The 15,516-nt window shown below is 55.5% G+C and overlaps 1 protein-coding gene across 1 annotated transcript in view; it reads left to right on the top strand.

Annotated features, from left to right (window-relative positions):
- Positions 1 to 2,442: 2,442 nt before the first annotated feature.
- SH3GL1 (SH3 domain containing GRB2 like 1, endophilin A2) overlaps positions 2,443 to 15,516 on the top strand; it is a 30,729-nt gene continuing 17,655 nt past the window's right edge. The window contains exon 1 of the mRNA XM_058729036.1: positions 2,443 to 2,673. Coding sequence (XP_058585019.1) covers positions 2,629 to 2,673 — 45 coding nt within the window. The 5' untranslated portion in view covers positions 2,443 to 2,628. The remainder of the gene's footprint in view (positions 2,674 to 15,516) is intronic.

The raw sequence follows: 15,516 nt of genomic DNA on the forward strand, positions 1-15,516 counted from the left end.
TCCTCTCGGCCGCCTGTCATTGGCGGGGAGGAGGTGCCCTGCGATTGGAGGCGGAAGATGTCAAGCCGAGAGTTCGACACTGTGATTGGCTGAGCGTGTGGGCGAGGTCTGCGGGAGGAGGAGGGCCAGGCTCCTACGTCATGACGAAACGTTTTACGTAGGGTGACGGGTGACAACCTGAAACTGCGGTTTAGCGAGAACGAAGTTTTTGGTTTTTTCTAATTGGACATCGACTGAATATAGCAGCAGAAATTAGAATGATAAGTTTCTTTTTATAGGAACAACAGAAAGAAAATGTCACAGGCAGAAAAAAAGTTAAAACAATAAAAAGGCTATACAGCAAAAAGAAACAAGTAAATTGTGTGCAGCCCTTCAGAAGCATTTAATATGCACTAAATATGTTCAGAGGGAATGAATGAAATGGATCTTACTGACTTAATCCTCGGGATTTTTGCAAACACGGTTTCCTCGCCTAGAAAACTCCGCAGCTCTTTTCCTGCCTGGTTTTCTTCCTAACTTTTGGATCTTGGATAGGCACCTCAGGACAGCCTTTCCTCCCCTACAAGGCGGATGGAAGTTCCTTACAAACAGTTTTTTTCCTTGAAGCAATTACAGCTTATGTTTGATTAGCGCCTTATTTATTTTCTTTGTCACTAGCTCCACGAGAGCAGGAATAACTTATCACTGTATCCCCAGGACCTCTCAGTGACTGACACACTAGCAAGCACTCAATAAAGAGTCACTGAGCAGATGCATAAACTTCATTTGATTGGACCCTGTGATCGTGTAGGTTAAAAGCCTCCCACAGAGCAGAGGTCTTCTATCAACCTGTGAGCCTTAGAGTAGGTTTTCTTTAGCTCCAATCTGAGAAGTGATGAAAGAACACTGAAATTTAGTCCAACTTTGGGATTCTATCCATTCTGTAGATTGGATAATTAAAGCCGAATTGTTTGGAAGTAATGTGGAGAAAGAGGGAACTTAGGAATATCACTTTGGGCAAGTCATGTCTTACTCTAGGCCTGAGTTTCCCCATATGAATCGTGACATTCTGGCATTAGGCAATGATTTAAGCCAGGGGATCACGATTGAGAGTGCCTCTCAGAATCACGTGGGAAATTTTTTTTTAATTTTTTTTTTAACATTTATTTATTTTTGAGACAGAGAGAGACAGAGCATGAACGGGGGAGGGTCAGAGAGAGAGGAAGACACAGAATCTGAAACAGGCTCCAGGCTCTGAGCTGTCAGCACAGGGCCCGACGCGGGGCTCGAACTCTCGGACCGCGAGATCATGACCTGAGCCGAAGTCGGACGCTTAACCGACTGAGCCACCCAGGCGCCCCACGTGGGAAATTTTTAAAAACTATTCACAACAGTCTCATCAGGACCTTTGGGAGGGAGGTTGCGGCATATGTATTCTGAAACAATCCTCTTAGTGCAGTATCCTCTGTTGAGGCCATTGGAAGCTTCCAGCAGTCTTTGCTTGAGAAAAAGCACCCAAATCTGTTGGAGATCTCGGTACTGAAGTCGCAAACACTTCAGCTCTAGCACTTTCTTGTTCCTCTTTTTGGATTAACTTGTTCATTCCAATTCATTAGTAACTTCCAATTAATTGAATTCAATAAAAACTGATGTAAAAACTATCAAGTAACATGTATCAATCTGGGAAGACTTCCTTCCTGAAGACGGTGACATTCCAAACAGATTTCTCTTTTACACATAGGATCAGGGGGAAAGGTTGGGGGAGAACACGCATTAAAGGAACAACATTAGCAAAGGTCAACAGGAAACAGGGATCATGGGTTATAGAAAAGGAAGAGAGCTGAAGTCGGAAGGGTTGATAGAGCCAAAATTTGCAAGCTTTGTAGGCCATGCTAGGAAGTTGAGGGTATTCTGAGGTCAGTAGACTGATATGATAGAAATTGTGTTATAGAGCATCTTTCTGTGTTTTAGGGGGGAAATTAGAGGGGAACCTGCAGGTGGGCATACCAAGAGGAGGCTGGTGGGATGGTCTGGTCAGGGCAGGGAGGACAGTGGGTATAGAAAGGAGAAGTGACACGCTGATGTCTGACTTGGGCCACTCAATGGATGAGCACGTTGCAGGGTGGAAGGCGGTGTGTGGGGGAGGGACTAACCGCGCGGAGAACTGGGTTAGCCGAGATTAGCAAACAGGTATCTGGAGATTTGTAAACCTTCAGCCTCCCAACCTCCCCGGAAGGATTTAAGCGCCTTTCCTTTAAACGTTAAGACTACCTCCGCGACCCCAGGGGTCGCTGCAGCCTCCACGGACTCTCTAGGCTCGCTCCTCTCTCCTCGCTGGCGGAGGCGGCCGCCCCAGGGCAGGCGAAGTGCGCGTGCGTTCTCTGGCCGGCAGGGGGCGCGCGTGCGCAGTCGGGGCCCGGGGCGCGCGCAAGCCGGCACCGGAAGTGTGCGGTTGCCATGTAATATCCTGGCCGCGCGGGCGCGCGAGGGGCTGAGGCGGCGCTGGGGCGGGCGCGGAGCTGGCGAGAGGGCGGTGGAGGCGGCGCCGAGGGGGCCCGCTGAGGCGCGCGGGGTGTCGGCGGCGCCCGGGAGCTTGTCGCTTGCGCGGTCCCTCCGGTTCGGGCGGGAGCCCCCACGACGGAAGGCAGCATGTCGGTGGCGGGGCTGAAGAAGCAGTTCTACAAGGCGAGCCAGGTGAGCGGAGGCCGAGGCGGGGAGTGAGTCTCGGGTCCCGGGCTGCCCGGAGTCGGGGGTCAGACCAGGCCCGACCCCGACTCGGGAGGGGGCCGCGGGCACCGAGGGGGCGACGTTGGCACGCGTGCCCCGCTCGGTGAGCAGAGCCCAGGAGGGACAGGGGCTGCGAGCGAGGGGACCCAGGCCCAGCCCGCCATGTGGGCTCCAGTCTCCTCGAGGAGGGTGGGCAGACCCCCGGGGGGGGCGGAAACGCACCCAGAGGTTGACCCGGGACTTGGACCCCTCTTCGCCTCCCCTCCCCTCCTCTGAAAGGTCAAGGAGGGAGGAAAGAAGGAAGGGGAAGAAACCCTGCGGAGGCTGTCGACTCGGGACTCTTGCCAGAGAGCCCAGGGGCAGGGAAACTTTGCGTCTGGAGTGGTACTTGAAAACAAACAAACAGAACCCCCCTTTGATGGACCCGGTACAAGGTTGTGCCAGAGGGTGGAATGGAAAGTCAGTTTCCCCCTCTGGTCCCTCAGGCGTCCAGTCCCTTTCCCCGGTGGCAAAGACGGTCACGGACGATTCATGCCTCCCTCCGAAGATATGCTTACGCCTTTCCTTTAAAAACACACACACAGAGTCCTGTGTGCTTTTCCTTCAGTGTCTTGGAGATGACATTAGAGCTGGAATTCTCCTTCTCAAATGGTTCCCTGCCGTGGCCCTCACCCACTTGCTTCCAGAAGTACCCCCCCCTCCCCCATCCTGACAGCACAGATACCTTCCTGTGCTACCAGATGCCCCCGGAGAACTCCCCTCTTACCCCTACCCCAGGACTACGGCCCTAGAACATACCCTAGAATTTCTTTGGTCTCTTAATGGGCTCATGGTATACCAGGCGTCTGTTGACGGGCGTGTAGATTGTTTCCAGTCGTTTTCTACAAACAATACTGATCTGAATAGCCAGTGACTGTCTTTTTTTTATTAAAAAAATTTTTTTTTATATTTTTATTTATTTTTGAAGGAGAGAGAGAGAGAGTGTGCGTGAGCTAGGGGAGGGGCAGAGAGAGAGAGAGAGAGAGAGAGGGAGGGAGACACAGAATCCGAAGCAGGCTCCAGGCTCCGAGCTGTCAGCACAGAGCCTGATGTGGGGCTCGAACCCTCGAACCGTGAGATCAGGACCTGAGCCGAAGTCGGCCGCCCAACTGACGGAGCCACCCAGGCGCCCCTAGCCAGTGACTGTCTTTGGTCACGGGTGGGATTGGATTTGTAGGATAAATTCCCGGAGGTGGAATGCCGAACCCAGTCGTTGATGTGTGTTACCTGTGACCGATAAGGATAGGTTTTTTGGAATGGCCAGGCCCCACTGCTCATTAATCTGGTGAAAGCTGCAGAGCCAGTCTCCGGAGATCTGGGCACGTGGGAAATTCAGTTTATTAATTCAGATCCAGGAAGCCCCAGATTCCTTGAATCCCACTGGTTCTTCCATCCCAGGTTCAGAACCGTAGGTGTGGACTTTGTGTGGGTAGAATCCACAGAACGAGCGACCGTCTTAGGGATTGTGTGGGCCCCGCTGGCCAACCAGGCTTTTCCCACAATTTGGAGAAGTCCAGTGGGAGGGAAGAGAAACGAGTCCACAGTCACACAGCTGGTACCTTTTGTCCCTTGATGGATAAAGTCATGACCCTCGTGTTCGGGGCAAACCCCAGATGATGGCTGACCCCTGGGGGAACAGAGACTAAATCCAGAGGGGTTCTAGGATTATTGCTGAGGGTACAGCCCTTTGCCCCAGCAGGATGGAATTAAGTGACCCGGCCCTGGGTTAGACCCTGCCCAACAGGCGCCGGACCCCCAGGGCTTGACCGGAGCACCTGGGAATGGCTGCCTGCTGTCTGGACCTTGATGTAGTCCCTCCTGCAGGAGAAGCCCTCTCCTCCCAACCCCCAGCTATCAGGGCCCATGCTGGTGGCCCGGACTGTCCCACGCAGACACACTGTGCCAGAGGAGCTAGCTAGGCCGCTCAGACCGGCCACCAGGGCTCCTTCTCTCAGGGGGAAGCAGGTGGCCCGCATTCAGATCTGTGAGAAGCGTGTCGAAACCTGGAAAGCGCGGTGTGGATCAGTTTGTGATCTCACCCTTCCGTGAGGCCCGTCCCCCAAGAATGGCGATGGCCACGTCCTACTCTGGGAGCGGTTGTCTTGGCCTCCTGAATCCCTCTGCTGAGTCGTGCTCTCAAGAATCATGCTGGCCGCACTCCATTCCCTTCTGCAATAGTTTCCGCAGTCCCCCAGCATCTCTTGTTTATCAGGACAAGTCCAGCGTCTCCCTGTGGGTTTCTTGTCTGCGCTCAGTGACCCCCCTCTCATCCCCTTGTCCTCAGAAGAGGGTCAGCTGTTGAAGAGGGTGTTCTGGAGAATGGTATGAGGAGGCAGCTGATGTCTCTTGAGCTCTCACGGCGTGAGCAGGCGATAATGCTTTCAGCCGGCCAGTCTCCATCTGGCCTGAGCGTAAATGCACTCCCCTTTTACACAAAAAGACTTGGGGACATTTCTCTCTACTCTCCAGGAGACATTGGCAATATCGAGGCATTTTTGGTTGTCACAACTTGGGTTCCTATTAGTATCTAGTGGGTGGAGGCTCGGGATGCCGCTCAACACCCCGTAACGCACTGGGCAGCCTCCACCCCCAAGAATTATCTGGGCCCAGACGTCATTAGTGCTGAGATTGAGAAACTCTGCTTTAAGATTTGAGAATAGTGAGAATAATTATACCAAGACAAAAAACAAAAACAATACAACAACAACAAAATCTCTCCTGGGCCCTTCTTGTGATAGCTACCTGCTTTTCTTAGTTTTCAAAACACAGATAACCGCGTATACCCAGAGAGACAGGCACGTAAAACTCAGCATCCAGATCCCACGTCGTCAGAACCCCAGAGTGTCTTCTGGCACCTGGTATTTTTAAGAAGGTAGAAGCTTGCATCGTTGCTTCTCAGCTGGGGTGACTAACCCTGCCCCCCTTCCCTCTGCCCCCCACCCCCATGCACCCGCTTAGGGACATTTGGCAATGTCAGAGACAGTTTTTGGTCGTCACTACTTGGGGAGAGGGTGCTGCTGGCATCGAGTGCGTAGAGGCCGGGGATGGTTGCTAAACACCTCACGGTACACAGCCAGCCTTCCCCACAACAAAGAATTATCCGGCCCCAAACGTGAAGAGCGCTGAGGTTGAGAAACAGTGCTTTGAAACAGGCTCTTCGTGGCAGAGGCTTGTAACAGTGTTGTTTCTAAATTGAGAACTAGAAGCTAGGTGGATGTGGGAGAGCCAGGGGCAATGGAGAGGCTTGGTTCCTAGTTGACGCTGTGATATTGATTAAAAGTTTCTGATCTCACTGCCGATACTGGTAACAAACCAGTTGTTAGTATCTGGCAATATCCCGGCAGAGTCCGTGCCAGTTCACCTCTGGTGACAACATTCAAGTCTCGCATAAGGTTGGTTTGGACTTGAATGGGAAGTTCGTGAGCTTTTCTTGTTGCAAACTGGCCACCGCTGGGCTGAGGCACGGTGAAGGATCTGTAGAGGAAAATGCTGGAAGGAACAGGCATCTGTGTGAGGCCTCAGTCCTACCACCCATCTGGTGCTTATGTACATATAGAACTGGGGGCGATGCTTTAGTCTGAATATTTCTGGGGACCTAAGGAGGGTAAGGAGACCCCACTAACAAGATCCAGACTTGGAAGTTCATTTCTCATTGTAAATGACATTAATTTCCAGACCTAAACTGCTAACTGCTTTCTGATATTTCTTGTGGCTGGGCCAGATTTGAGAGTGTAAGTAGGGATAGAGTTGGCAGCCGCCTGGAATGCTGGCTTGACTTTTTTTTTTCTTTTCTCTCTTTCTCTTTCCTTTTTTTTTTTTTGGCCTGAAAGGAGGGAGAGAGTTTGAACTGAAAGATTGGTTCTGTGAGAGCTAGGAGGAAAATTCATGACTGCCATATCCCAGAGCTTTGAAGTTCGTTGGATGCTTGCTAGGCCCTGGGTTTGTGCCTAGGAGGAAAGATCAGACTTCCTTTGAGAGGCATGAGGTGGGGAAAGGGCTGGGGCACCCAGGACCCCAACCTTTAGAGTAATTAGTATCAGGGAGATGTGGCTGGTGTTTGGAACGTCCCCAGATCCTGCCTGCTCTGACCTATTTTTTAAACTTTATCATGTGGAATCCCACTTGATTTCCTAGCAAAGGGTTTTAGCCTGTTAAGTAATAAACATGGAGTGGTCTTAGATGCAAAAAATCTGGACCGTGGAGCTCCCTCATCAGCGGGAATTAAAGCACGGAACCTGTGTGCTGAGCACAACAGGCAAAGTGGGGTCCCTGCCCCAGGCCCTTGAGCTCAGCAGCTGCAGGCTAACTGCCGGAAGACCCTCTGCCTTGGGGCAGCACACACGGGGATGGCCTTGGTTGTTACTGTGTCCACGTGAGATGGGATCTGGATTAAGTCCAACTTTGCCGGAAGCAACTCTGCTGACTCCCCTTGTAAGAAGACCTTTGAACTAGCGACATCCCTGTGGGACCCTGGACCGAGATGTTCCCGTCCCGCTCCATTGGTGGACAGACCAGCCTGGTGTTTTAGGCCTGGACTGGGGAGCTACAGAACCGGTGTGAGACTGCCCTCCCCCAAAGGAACCTGGGACCTCCTTAAACCCCACCGCTTCCCAGGCCTGTCCGTGAAGCTGGGTGAACCTGACCACCTTCACGGGACCCTGTTCGCCGTCACGGAGGCTCTCTGTAACCAGGCAGCATCCTGCGTATTCTCGTTAACAAACCAGGACCTCTCAAGCGGGCATCGTGTTCTGCTTCTGCTCCCCGTGCCCGCCGAGCGTGAGGTGGCAAGTTCACCTCTGACTCAGAACCCTGTGTTGATTAAAGACCAGTCAGCGTGCCTGGGCGCTCTTCTCCCTACTTAGCTGGCTCTGTGTGAAGGCAGAGCCATGGGACACTTAATTATAGTCCACGTGCCTCTGAATAATAGCATGTGAGGTGAGGAGTTTCGTAGCAGCTCCCTGCTCAGTTTCAGAAACTGGGGGCTGTCACATTTCTGAGACCCCAGAACTCAGCGAGTGAACCGAGGAGCCAGTGCTGTTTACCCCTCAACCCATCCCCCCAGCTTTCCCTTTGTGGAGCCCCCATCTGAGCGCTAGTTCGTACGGATGGTTCTGAGTTCAGCGGTTCACCCCTCAGGTGCCCGTATGCCATCTGCTCGAGTTTTTCCTCCGAGGAAACACTGGTTGTGACCAGGCCTACTCAGGCCTGCCCTTTGCCTCTGGCATGCGTCCCATGGCCTTTGACCCAAGGACACGGGCCGGTTAGCTGTGCTCTGGCCTGTCTCAGCCCTTCTCCTCTTCTGTTGTTGCCAATATTTTGAAACTGATCCAATCTGGGGAAACTCGGTTTTTATTTATTTGTTAGAGAACAAGCGGGGGAGGGGCAGAGAGCAAGAGAATCCCAAGCAGGCTCTGAGCTGTCAGCCCAGAGCCTGGTGCTGGGCTCGATCCCGTGAACCGTGAGATCACGACCTGAGCCGAAATCAAGAGTCAGACGCTTAACCCCCTGAGCCCCCCCACCAGGCACCCCAAAACTTAGTTTTTAGTTTGGCCCCGTGGCCCACTTCTTTCATGGGATTTCGGAAGCAAGAGTGTTGCACGTTCTGGCTCTGTGGCAAGTGGGAGCCAGGGGGTTGGCGGGAGGAAAGTAGTCTTCTGTTTCTTATTTCGAAGGTGAAATTTGTAAAAATTTGTAAGCTGTAGGCAAAGTGTGATGCTGAAGTTTTCGAGCCACAGACCTTGTCTGCCCCGGGGGTTGGGAGCTGTGCAGGCCGGCTGAGGCGTCTTTACCCTCGAACTCCAACCCTAATGGCGTTTCCTGGCTGGCGAAGTGCGAGGGGCAGCTTCTTCTGGTGCTCTTTCAAGGCTGCCCTTGGCAAGCTGGGCGGAGAAGTGTGTCAGGCTGGCAGCAGCTGGTTTCTGTCTTCTCTCCTTGCTCTCTCCTCTCCCTCCCCCCTCTCCCCCCTCCCTTCCTCCCTCCCTCCCTCGCCTGGTCCCTGCCCTACCCCCGTCCCAAGCTTTCGCAGGCTGGATTCTGGATTGGGTGGCCACTTCTCACTTCTCAGGAGCACTGCAGTTTGGGTACATTTCTGCTCATTTCCTGTTAGGCAGTAACCAGGGTTCCAGAACGCAGGATCCCAGAGGACAGCTCCACCTTCCTTTTCCGCTCAGCTCCTAGAAAAAACCTGCTGACTGGGCCCCTGAGAGTGGGGTCACGCGGAGACTCCCAACCACAGCAGGAAAATAGATGTGTGATTTCCTCCGAAGGACCCGACTCAGCATCGGGTCGCTGCCCAGCTGCTCAGAGTTCCACACCTGGGGATCGAGCACCTCCAGTGGCCTCACACACCCCGTGTCTGAGACCGCCAGCCCCGTGGCCACTGTCCCCACAGGGCTCACAGTCGTAGGGAGTGCTGTCCAGCCAGACGATGTGACGTGTCCACCGAGGCTCACAGAGGCTGTGGGTTGTTCTCCCACACCCGGCAGCCCTCCCTGCCCTTGGCCTGGTGAGCCTTAGTTCCCCTCCCATGTGTCCCTTCAACCTTCCCACAGCATCTCCCCAGCCCCCCGGCAGTCAGAGCCCCTGTTCCTGTTTCTTAGACTCCTGCGTAGTCGCCTTCCCAGTCAAGGGCTGGGATTGACGGCTTTGTCACTGGATCCTAAGTCTTTGCGGGCCGCGCCCCGTGTAGTTCTGCCGTTGCCGGGTGCCCAGTTGAGCCCAGCCCCTGGCCTGTCCCGGACACTCAGTGTTGTATCGGATGGGCGGACAGACGGATGTTTGCGCACACTAGTGAGCAAATGGTTGTGTCATGGGTTGTGGGTGCAGATGCTGAAGCTTTGGTGTCAGCACGCCCAGAGGAAGCAGAGCCTGGGACAGGCGGGAAATGTGAACGTCCCCAGCTGGCCTGGCATTCAGGGCCTCCTGGAGCCCTGCCTGGTCCCGGTTTTAAGTCCCACCCCTTCCCTTTGTGGGTGGCACGCTGCAGTCCGACCGGTGTGTCCGCCCCGCCGGCTGCCTTGTACTGCCTTGTACCTTACCTTCCCCACCCCAGCCCGGTCTCCCTGTCCACTTCCTGTTTGTGTCTTTATGCTTGCCATCTCCTGCGGCCACCCGCTGGAAAGACTTGTCCGTGCTCTGAGCATCCGGCCCGCTGGTCTCCACCCACGTGCCACACGCCAAACACATCCTCACACCAGAGTGTGCTTTTCTTCTCATCAGACCCGAGCTCCTGAGGGAGCAGGGCTGGCCTGGGCCATGGCTTGCTGGCCAAGTTGTCGGAAATGGTGGGCTTCTGAGAGCGGGAGTGGGGCAGGACTGTGACAGGGACCCGCCTGCTGCTGTGTCCCTGGGGGCGGCTCCTGCTCAGGTCCAGGCAGACCTCCAGGCGAGCAGAGTGGCTGACAAGCCTCCATCAGGAACAGGTCCAACTGGTTTAAAAATAATTCAGAGCTCAGAGACTGTCCCCTTGGCTTTAGATTGGCACGACAGAATGTGCACGATTCAGTCGCTACTCCCCAGGAGTTCCCAAGCATCACCTCGGCCCATAATTCACATCTTTGCCAGTGCCCTCCACCCAGCCCTGCTTTTTTGAAAGTGCAACAAATGATGAACTTTCTGTCATTTTGGGCCTTAGCCCCGGGATTGAGCAACGACCCACATTCTTAGGAAGCCCCTTGGGAAGGAAACTGGTAACTTCCTGCTCCTTCTTACCCCCAAGGACCCAAAGCTCCTCCTGGTCCCCTCCGCCCGCTCGCCTTCCCCGCTTGAGGCCCCATGGCTGCCTGAAGGCAAACGGGCAGGCATCCGTCAGCCCGAAGGCCTCACCCCATCAGAGCCCGGGCTTTGTGGAGGCAGCCGCGTAGCGCTGGCCCTTCAAGGCCAGTCTTTGTGGTTCAGAAGAGGGCCGCTGAGGGGCTGGGGGTGGATTTCTCCATCGCTTAACCTCACCTGCCCGGCCTAGGGTTCACCTTTCCCTCCTGGGAGCTCAGGAGCCCTTGCTGTGGTTAGTCTCTTCTTGCTCCCCTGCGCAGGGCGGCCTTTTGCCCATCTTCGAGGGGTTTAGGACTTGCTGTGGCTCCCCACTGACTGCCAAGCTGGCCTCTGGGTCAGGGCCCCCAAACGCATGCAAGTGAGGCCCCCCACAGAGGCGGGCTGCGAGTTCCTGGACGTGAAGATCCAGGTGTCTGTCTCCTCCAGCTGTGGCATGGAACATCGTCGCAGCGGAGAAGTGTGAGGCGGTCGACCCAGGCTCCCAGCCGGGCGTCTCTGGCTCCAGCGCCTCCAGGGCACCCGGGTGTTCTCTCCCTGCCTCCCACAGCAGGCCCCGGCTTTGTCCCAGAGCACGGCTTCAGCTCAGGGCGGCCGGGAGGCACTGGCAGCCCCTGCTGCTCGGTGGGACCTCTCCACCACCTGGGGATGAGCAGGCGTGGGAGTCTTAAGTGGAAGCTGCGGACCGGAGGGGTGTCTGGGACTCGGGAGGGCGCGGAGACGGTCCTTTTGCCCGGTTGCCGCCGCCGTGCCCCTGGAGTCCAGGAGTCGGCGCGGCTTTCCAGCAGAGCCCGCGGGGTTGACCTCTGGGAGCTTCCCCTCGGTGGCTCACGGCTCACGCTCACCGGGCCCGGAGCCAGCCGCCGCTGGGGTGTTGCGGAGGGACGCCCCTTCTCCGGCGCCTGGCTGAGTTGTTGCTGTTGTGATCAGTATTGATTACTTTTCGCCGATCGCATCGTTGTGTTCTATCGACGTGGTCACGTGAACGTGCTCTGCGTCACGATACGTCACGTCGTGTTCCGTCAGTAGCCGTTATCTAGCTAACGTTAAGTTACATGCTTACGTGTGAAATTACGCGCAACGCGTGTCTTACGTTGTGTCCCTGCTATCGCTGCCGGATCGTGAAGTGTTCCAAGCACAGAGATAGAGATGAGGAAGGACCGCAAGAGCCAAGTGCCCACAGGAGCTTCGTGCAGCACGAATACAGTCACAGTCAAAGCCCCCGCCCTCATTTGCACCTTTATTGCACAGAAGTAACGCCAAAAGTGCGCAGGATTGTTTTTGCGAGTTCACCCCTCCTCCAAGTGGCGTGAGGTGCTCGTGTCGCTCAGCACTGTGGGCGTGTCCCCTTCGCGTGTGTCCCCAGACACATGTAACTCTAGGTTCACTGCTCGGCCGGCTGGCTTTCCTCCGTATGACGGTGCCACGGTGCACTTATCCGGCCCCTGCCGGTGGGCATTTAGGGCTTTGCACGCTTTTTTTTTTTTTAACGTTTATTTATTTTTGGGACAGAGAGAGACAGATCATGAACGGGGGAGGGGCAGAGAGAGAGGGAGACACAGAATCGGAAGCAGGCTCCAGGCTCTGAGCCATCAGCCCAGAGCCCGACGCGGGGCTCGAACTCACGGACCGCGAGATCGTGACCTGGCTGAAGTCGGACGCTTAACCGACTGAGCCACCCAGGCGCCCCTGCGCGCTTTTGTTCTTCCGGACCGTGTGGCGGTGAGCTCTCTTGCAGGTGTCCCCTCCGGCACGTGCCTCAGTTTTTCCAGACTTATACCTCGTTTAATGAAGCCATATAGGTTTTCAGCGGTACCAGCCTGGAAAACGAAACAAAACCCGTACTCAGTTTGCATGACCCAGAGTCCTGAGCCCAAAGCTGGCGGGAGTCACGTGTCTGAACACTCACAACGGTGATGTTTCAGGCGATGTTTCAAGTGTGCTGCCCAGGGAGCTCAGCAGGGGGGGCACGGAGGCTCCGAGGCACCGGCTAAGCTGGGGGTCGTCCAGGGGGAGGGCGAACCGTGGGTAAACCCAGGGTAAACCCAGGGAGGCAGCCCAGAGCCCTGCATCTGCCCTGTGTCCTCCTCACGGAATTAATCTGGTCCTCGGCCTGTCACCTCCTCAACAGCTGTGTCCTCAGTCCTGTTCTCCGCAGCAGAAAGCGCCTGGCATCCGGTCTTGCCACACACAGGGCCACTCGGGCTGCTGCATCCAGTCAGAGCTCACCTGCCCGCTGGTATCTGTACGTGGGCACTTGGCAGTCATCAGAGCGGCAGAGTCTCCCGATGTGCCGATTCCCTGCTGTGCCTTCTGGTTTCGGCTCCGGCTGTTAACCAGCGTCCTGTGGCAGTGTGTTTAGTTTTTTTTTTTTGCATTGTTGTGCTTTTTGTGGGTGATTTCACGGTTCGAAATGGCCCCACGCGCAGAACTGTGGTGCTGGCTGGTGGTGCTAAGTGCAGGAAGGCTGCGCCGTGCCTTACGGGGGAAACCCGTGTGCGCCGTGAGCTTCCTTCGGGACGGGGTTACCGCGCTGTTGGCTGAGTTCAACGTTGATGAGTCAATAGCGTGTGTGAACTATGGTGTGTTTAAACAGAAACACACGTGATGCAAGCTGATGTATTGATCAGCCGTGACTAGAGGCTCACAGAAACCTAACCCCAATATCTCTCCCAGGAGCGGCGGCTCCACGTTCAGCAGTTCAGTGTTTGCAGGGACTTTCTAGAACAGAACTGCTATGAATGAGTGGCGAGAACCGCCTGCAGTTCCCGTGGCAGGCGGAGTGACTCAGGGTGAACCCAAGGGTGTCCCCACCCCACAGAGCCTGCGTGCATGCTGCCTTGGCCAAGAGCCCTTGCTGGTGGGATCCGCAGCATGGAGCTGGAGATACAGAGGCCACTCGGAGTTAACCGGGTGGGCCCCGTCTGCTGATCAGGGCTCCTTAAACGCAGGCTCCTGTCCCCCTCTGGGGTGAGAGGGAAATGTGACTGCAGAACAGAGGACCGGGGAGAATGGAGCATGGCACGTCGGCTCCACAGCCTTTGGGGACAGGACAGGCCACAGCCAGGGAACGCAAGCTGCCTCTAGAAGCCAGGAGAGGCGTGGAAACCCCCAGAGCTGCCGGCACCTCGGTCTCAAGCCTGGTGAGGTCCACGTCGGATTTCTGACCTCTTTAAGATTTTTGTGTTGTGTCAGCGTCCGGTCGTTTAACGTGTTGTATTGTTTAGGAAACTTGTGTTGTTTTGTCACTGAGGTTACAGTAATTTGTTGTGGCAGCCAGAGGGAATGCAGACAGGTCCCCCGCCTTAAAGCCTTGTCCGGAGACGGGTTTTCGGCTCAGTCTTTAAGGGGTGGGTGTGTGCACACACGCACGTGTGTGTTTTCTCCTCCGTTAGCTCTCGCCTCCAACCTGATGGCCAGACTCCACCAGAAAATAGGTCTGGTGCACTTGGCCAAGTCCACTTAGGGGGTCACTGTGCTGAGAACAGTTCCTCCAAGAGCCGCTTCTACTGAAGTGCTCTTTGGAGCAAATCGGAAGCTCTGCAGTAGTCACTCCCTGGTTCCTGGATCCCCCACCTTGGCGACTTAAGAGCTGGTGAATTCGTAGACAATCCCCCGTCACCGTTGTTTAATGTGCATTTGAAAACTGGCTCTGTGCTCAGGCTTTACGCAAAAACCACCGTGTCAGCCTCAGGGTGCCGCGGCACAGGAAGCATCTCAGTAGGGTCTCCATCTCCCGGGGCTCCTGCCAGGTATGTAGAAGGAGGCTGGGAGCTCTCGAGTCCAGTGGCACCTTTCTTCCCATTGTGAAGCCTGGAAGCTCACACCAGACACCCTTTGCTTAACGACCCCTCACATCTTGAGAAGGGGCACTTCAGAACCCCGTCCTGGGCATCCGTTTCCGTGCCAGCCCTCAGCTCCTCTGCCCTCGGCACTGGTTCAGGTCCCCGTGTCCCCTTGTCTCTGCCTTTACTCACTCCATGTCCCTTTCTCCTTTCTGCACGCAACCCATCCTTCAAAGTGCAGTTCAGGGCCATCTCCTTCGTGAACCCTCCCTGGTTCTCTCCCCACGAGGAGGAAGCGGCCTCTCCCTATCCCTTGGCATAGATCCCTTCTATTATCATTTTTTTGGTGTGGCTATATTATTCATTTTCCCCCTCTACTACATCTGGCACATCTAACGATTATGGGTTGAATGAATTGGGCAAGTTTCTCAAAAGGAGGAATCCGGGTTTCTGACTTTGACCCCAGTTGTCCATCCCCATCCGGACAGAGCAGATCAGCTCAGGGTAGGAGTCTGCAGGGTGACTGAGTGATTGAAATAGGGCTGATACAGTAACCCAGGGTCCTATGACAGGAGACTGAAGGGAGGGACCAGGGACGATTCCCAAGGTGATGACCCTGGGCGCTGGCTTTGCGTCTGGACGTGGGAAGGAGAAAGGAAAAGAGGACACACGCAGCTAGAGTGAGGCCCCAGCGTTGGAGCCTCAGGGCCACTGGCCTGCCCTGTTGGGTTCTTACCCCTCATCCGGGAGCCCAGACACAGTCTGTGGAGTCGGTCCTTCCGGGGAAGCGGAGGCAGCCCCGGGTGCTGGGACATGGCCCTGGCTGCTAGACCCGCGTCACGAGGCGGAGAGGGATTTGAGCGCTCTTACGGCTCCGAGCTTAAGAAGCGGCAATGCCAGACGTGTATCACATGGGTGACGACAGAGAAGGAAGGCCGGGGGGAAAGACCACCAGACTGGGAGGACAGGCTTGCTTTTCTCCTGCAAAAAATAAAACAGCCTCATTGAAGAGTACCTTGAGTCAGAACTGCACTGCCGTCTTGGCCAATGCAGCACGACCCTGACCCCACGTCGTGGGGGTGAAACTCCGTTCCCTGCGTGGAAGTGCGGCCTGGATGCGCACAGCAGCGCCATCCGGGAGAATGGGGAGGACGAGGATCTCGGGTGGGGGCGCTGGGGGCAGGCATCCCATTAGCCCGGATGGAGGGTAGAAGTCCAC

Source organism: Neofelis nebulosa, chromosome 4 (assembly GCF_028018385.1).
Source record: "Neofelis nebulosa isolate mNeoNeb1 chromosome 4, mNeoNeb1.pri, whole genome shotgun sequence".
NCBI lineage: Eukaryota > Metazoa > Chordata > Mammalia > Carnivora > Felidae > Neofelis > Neofelis nebulosa.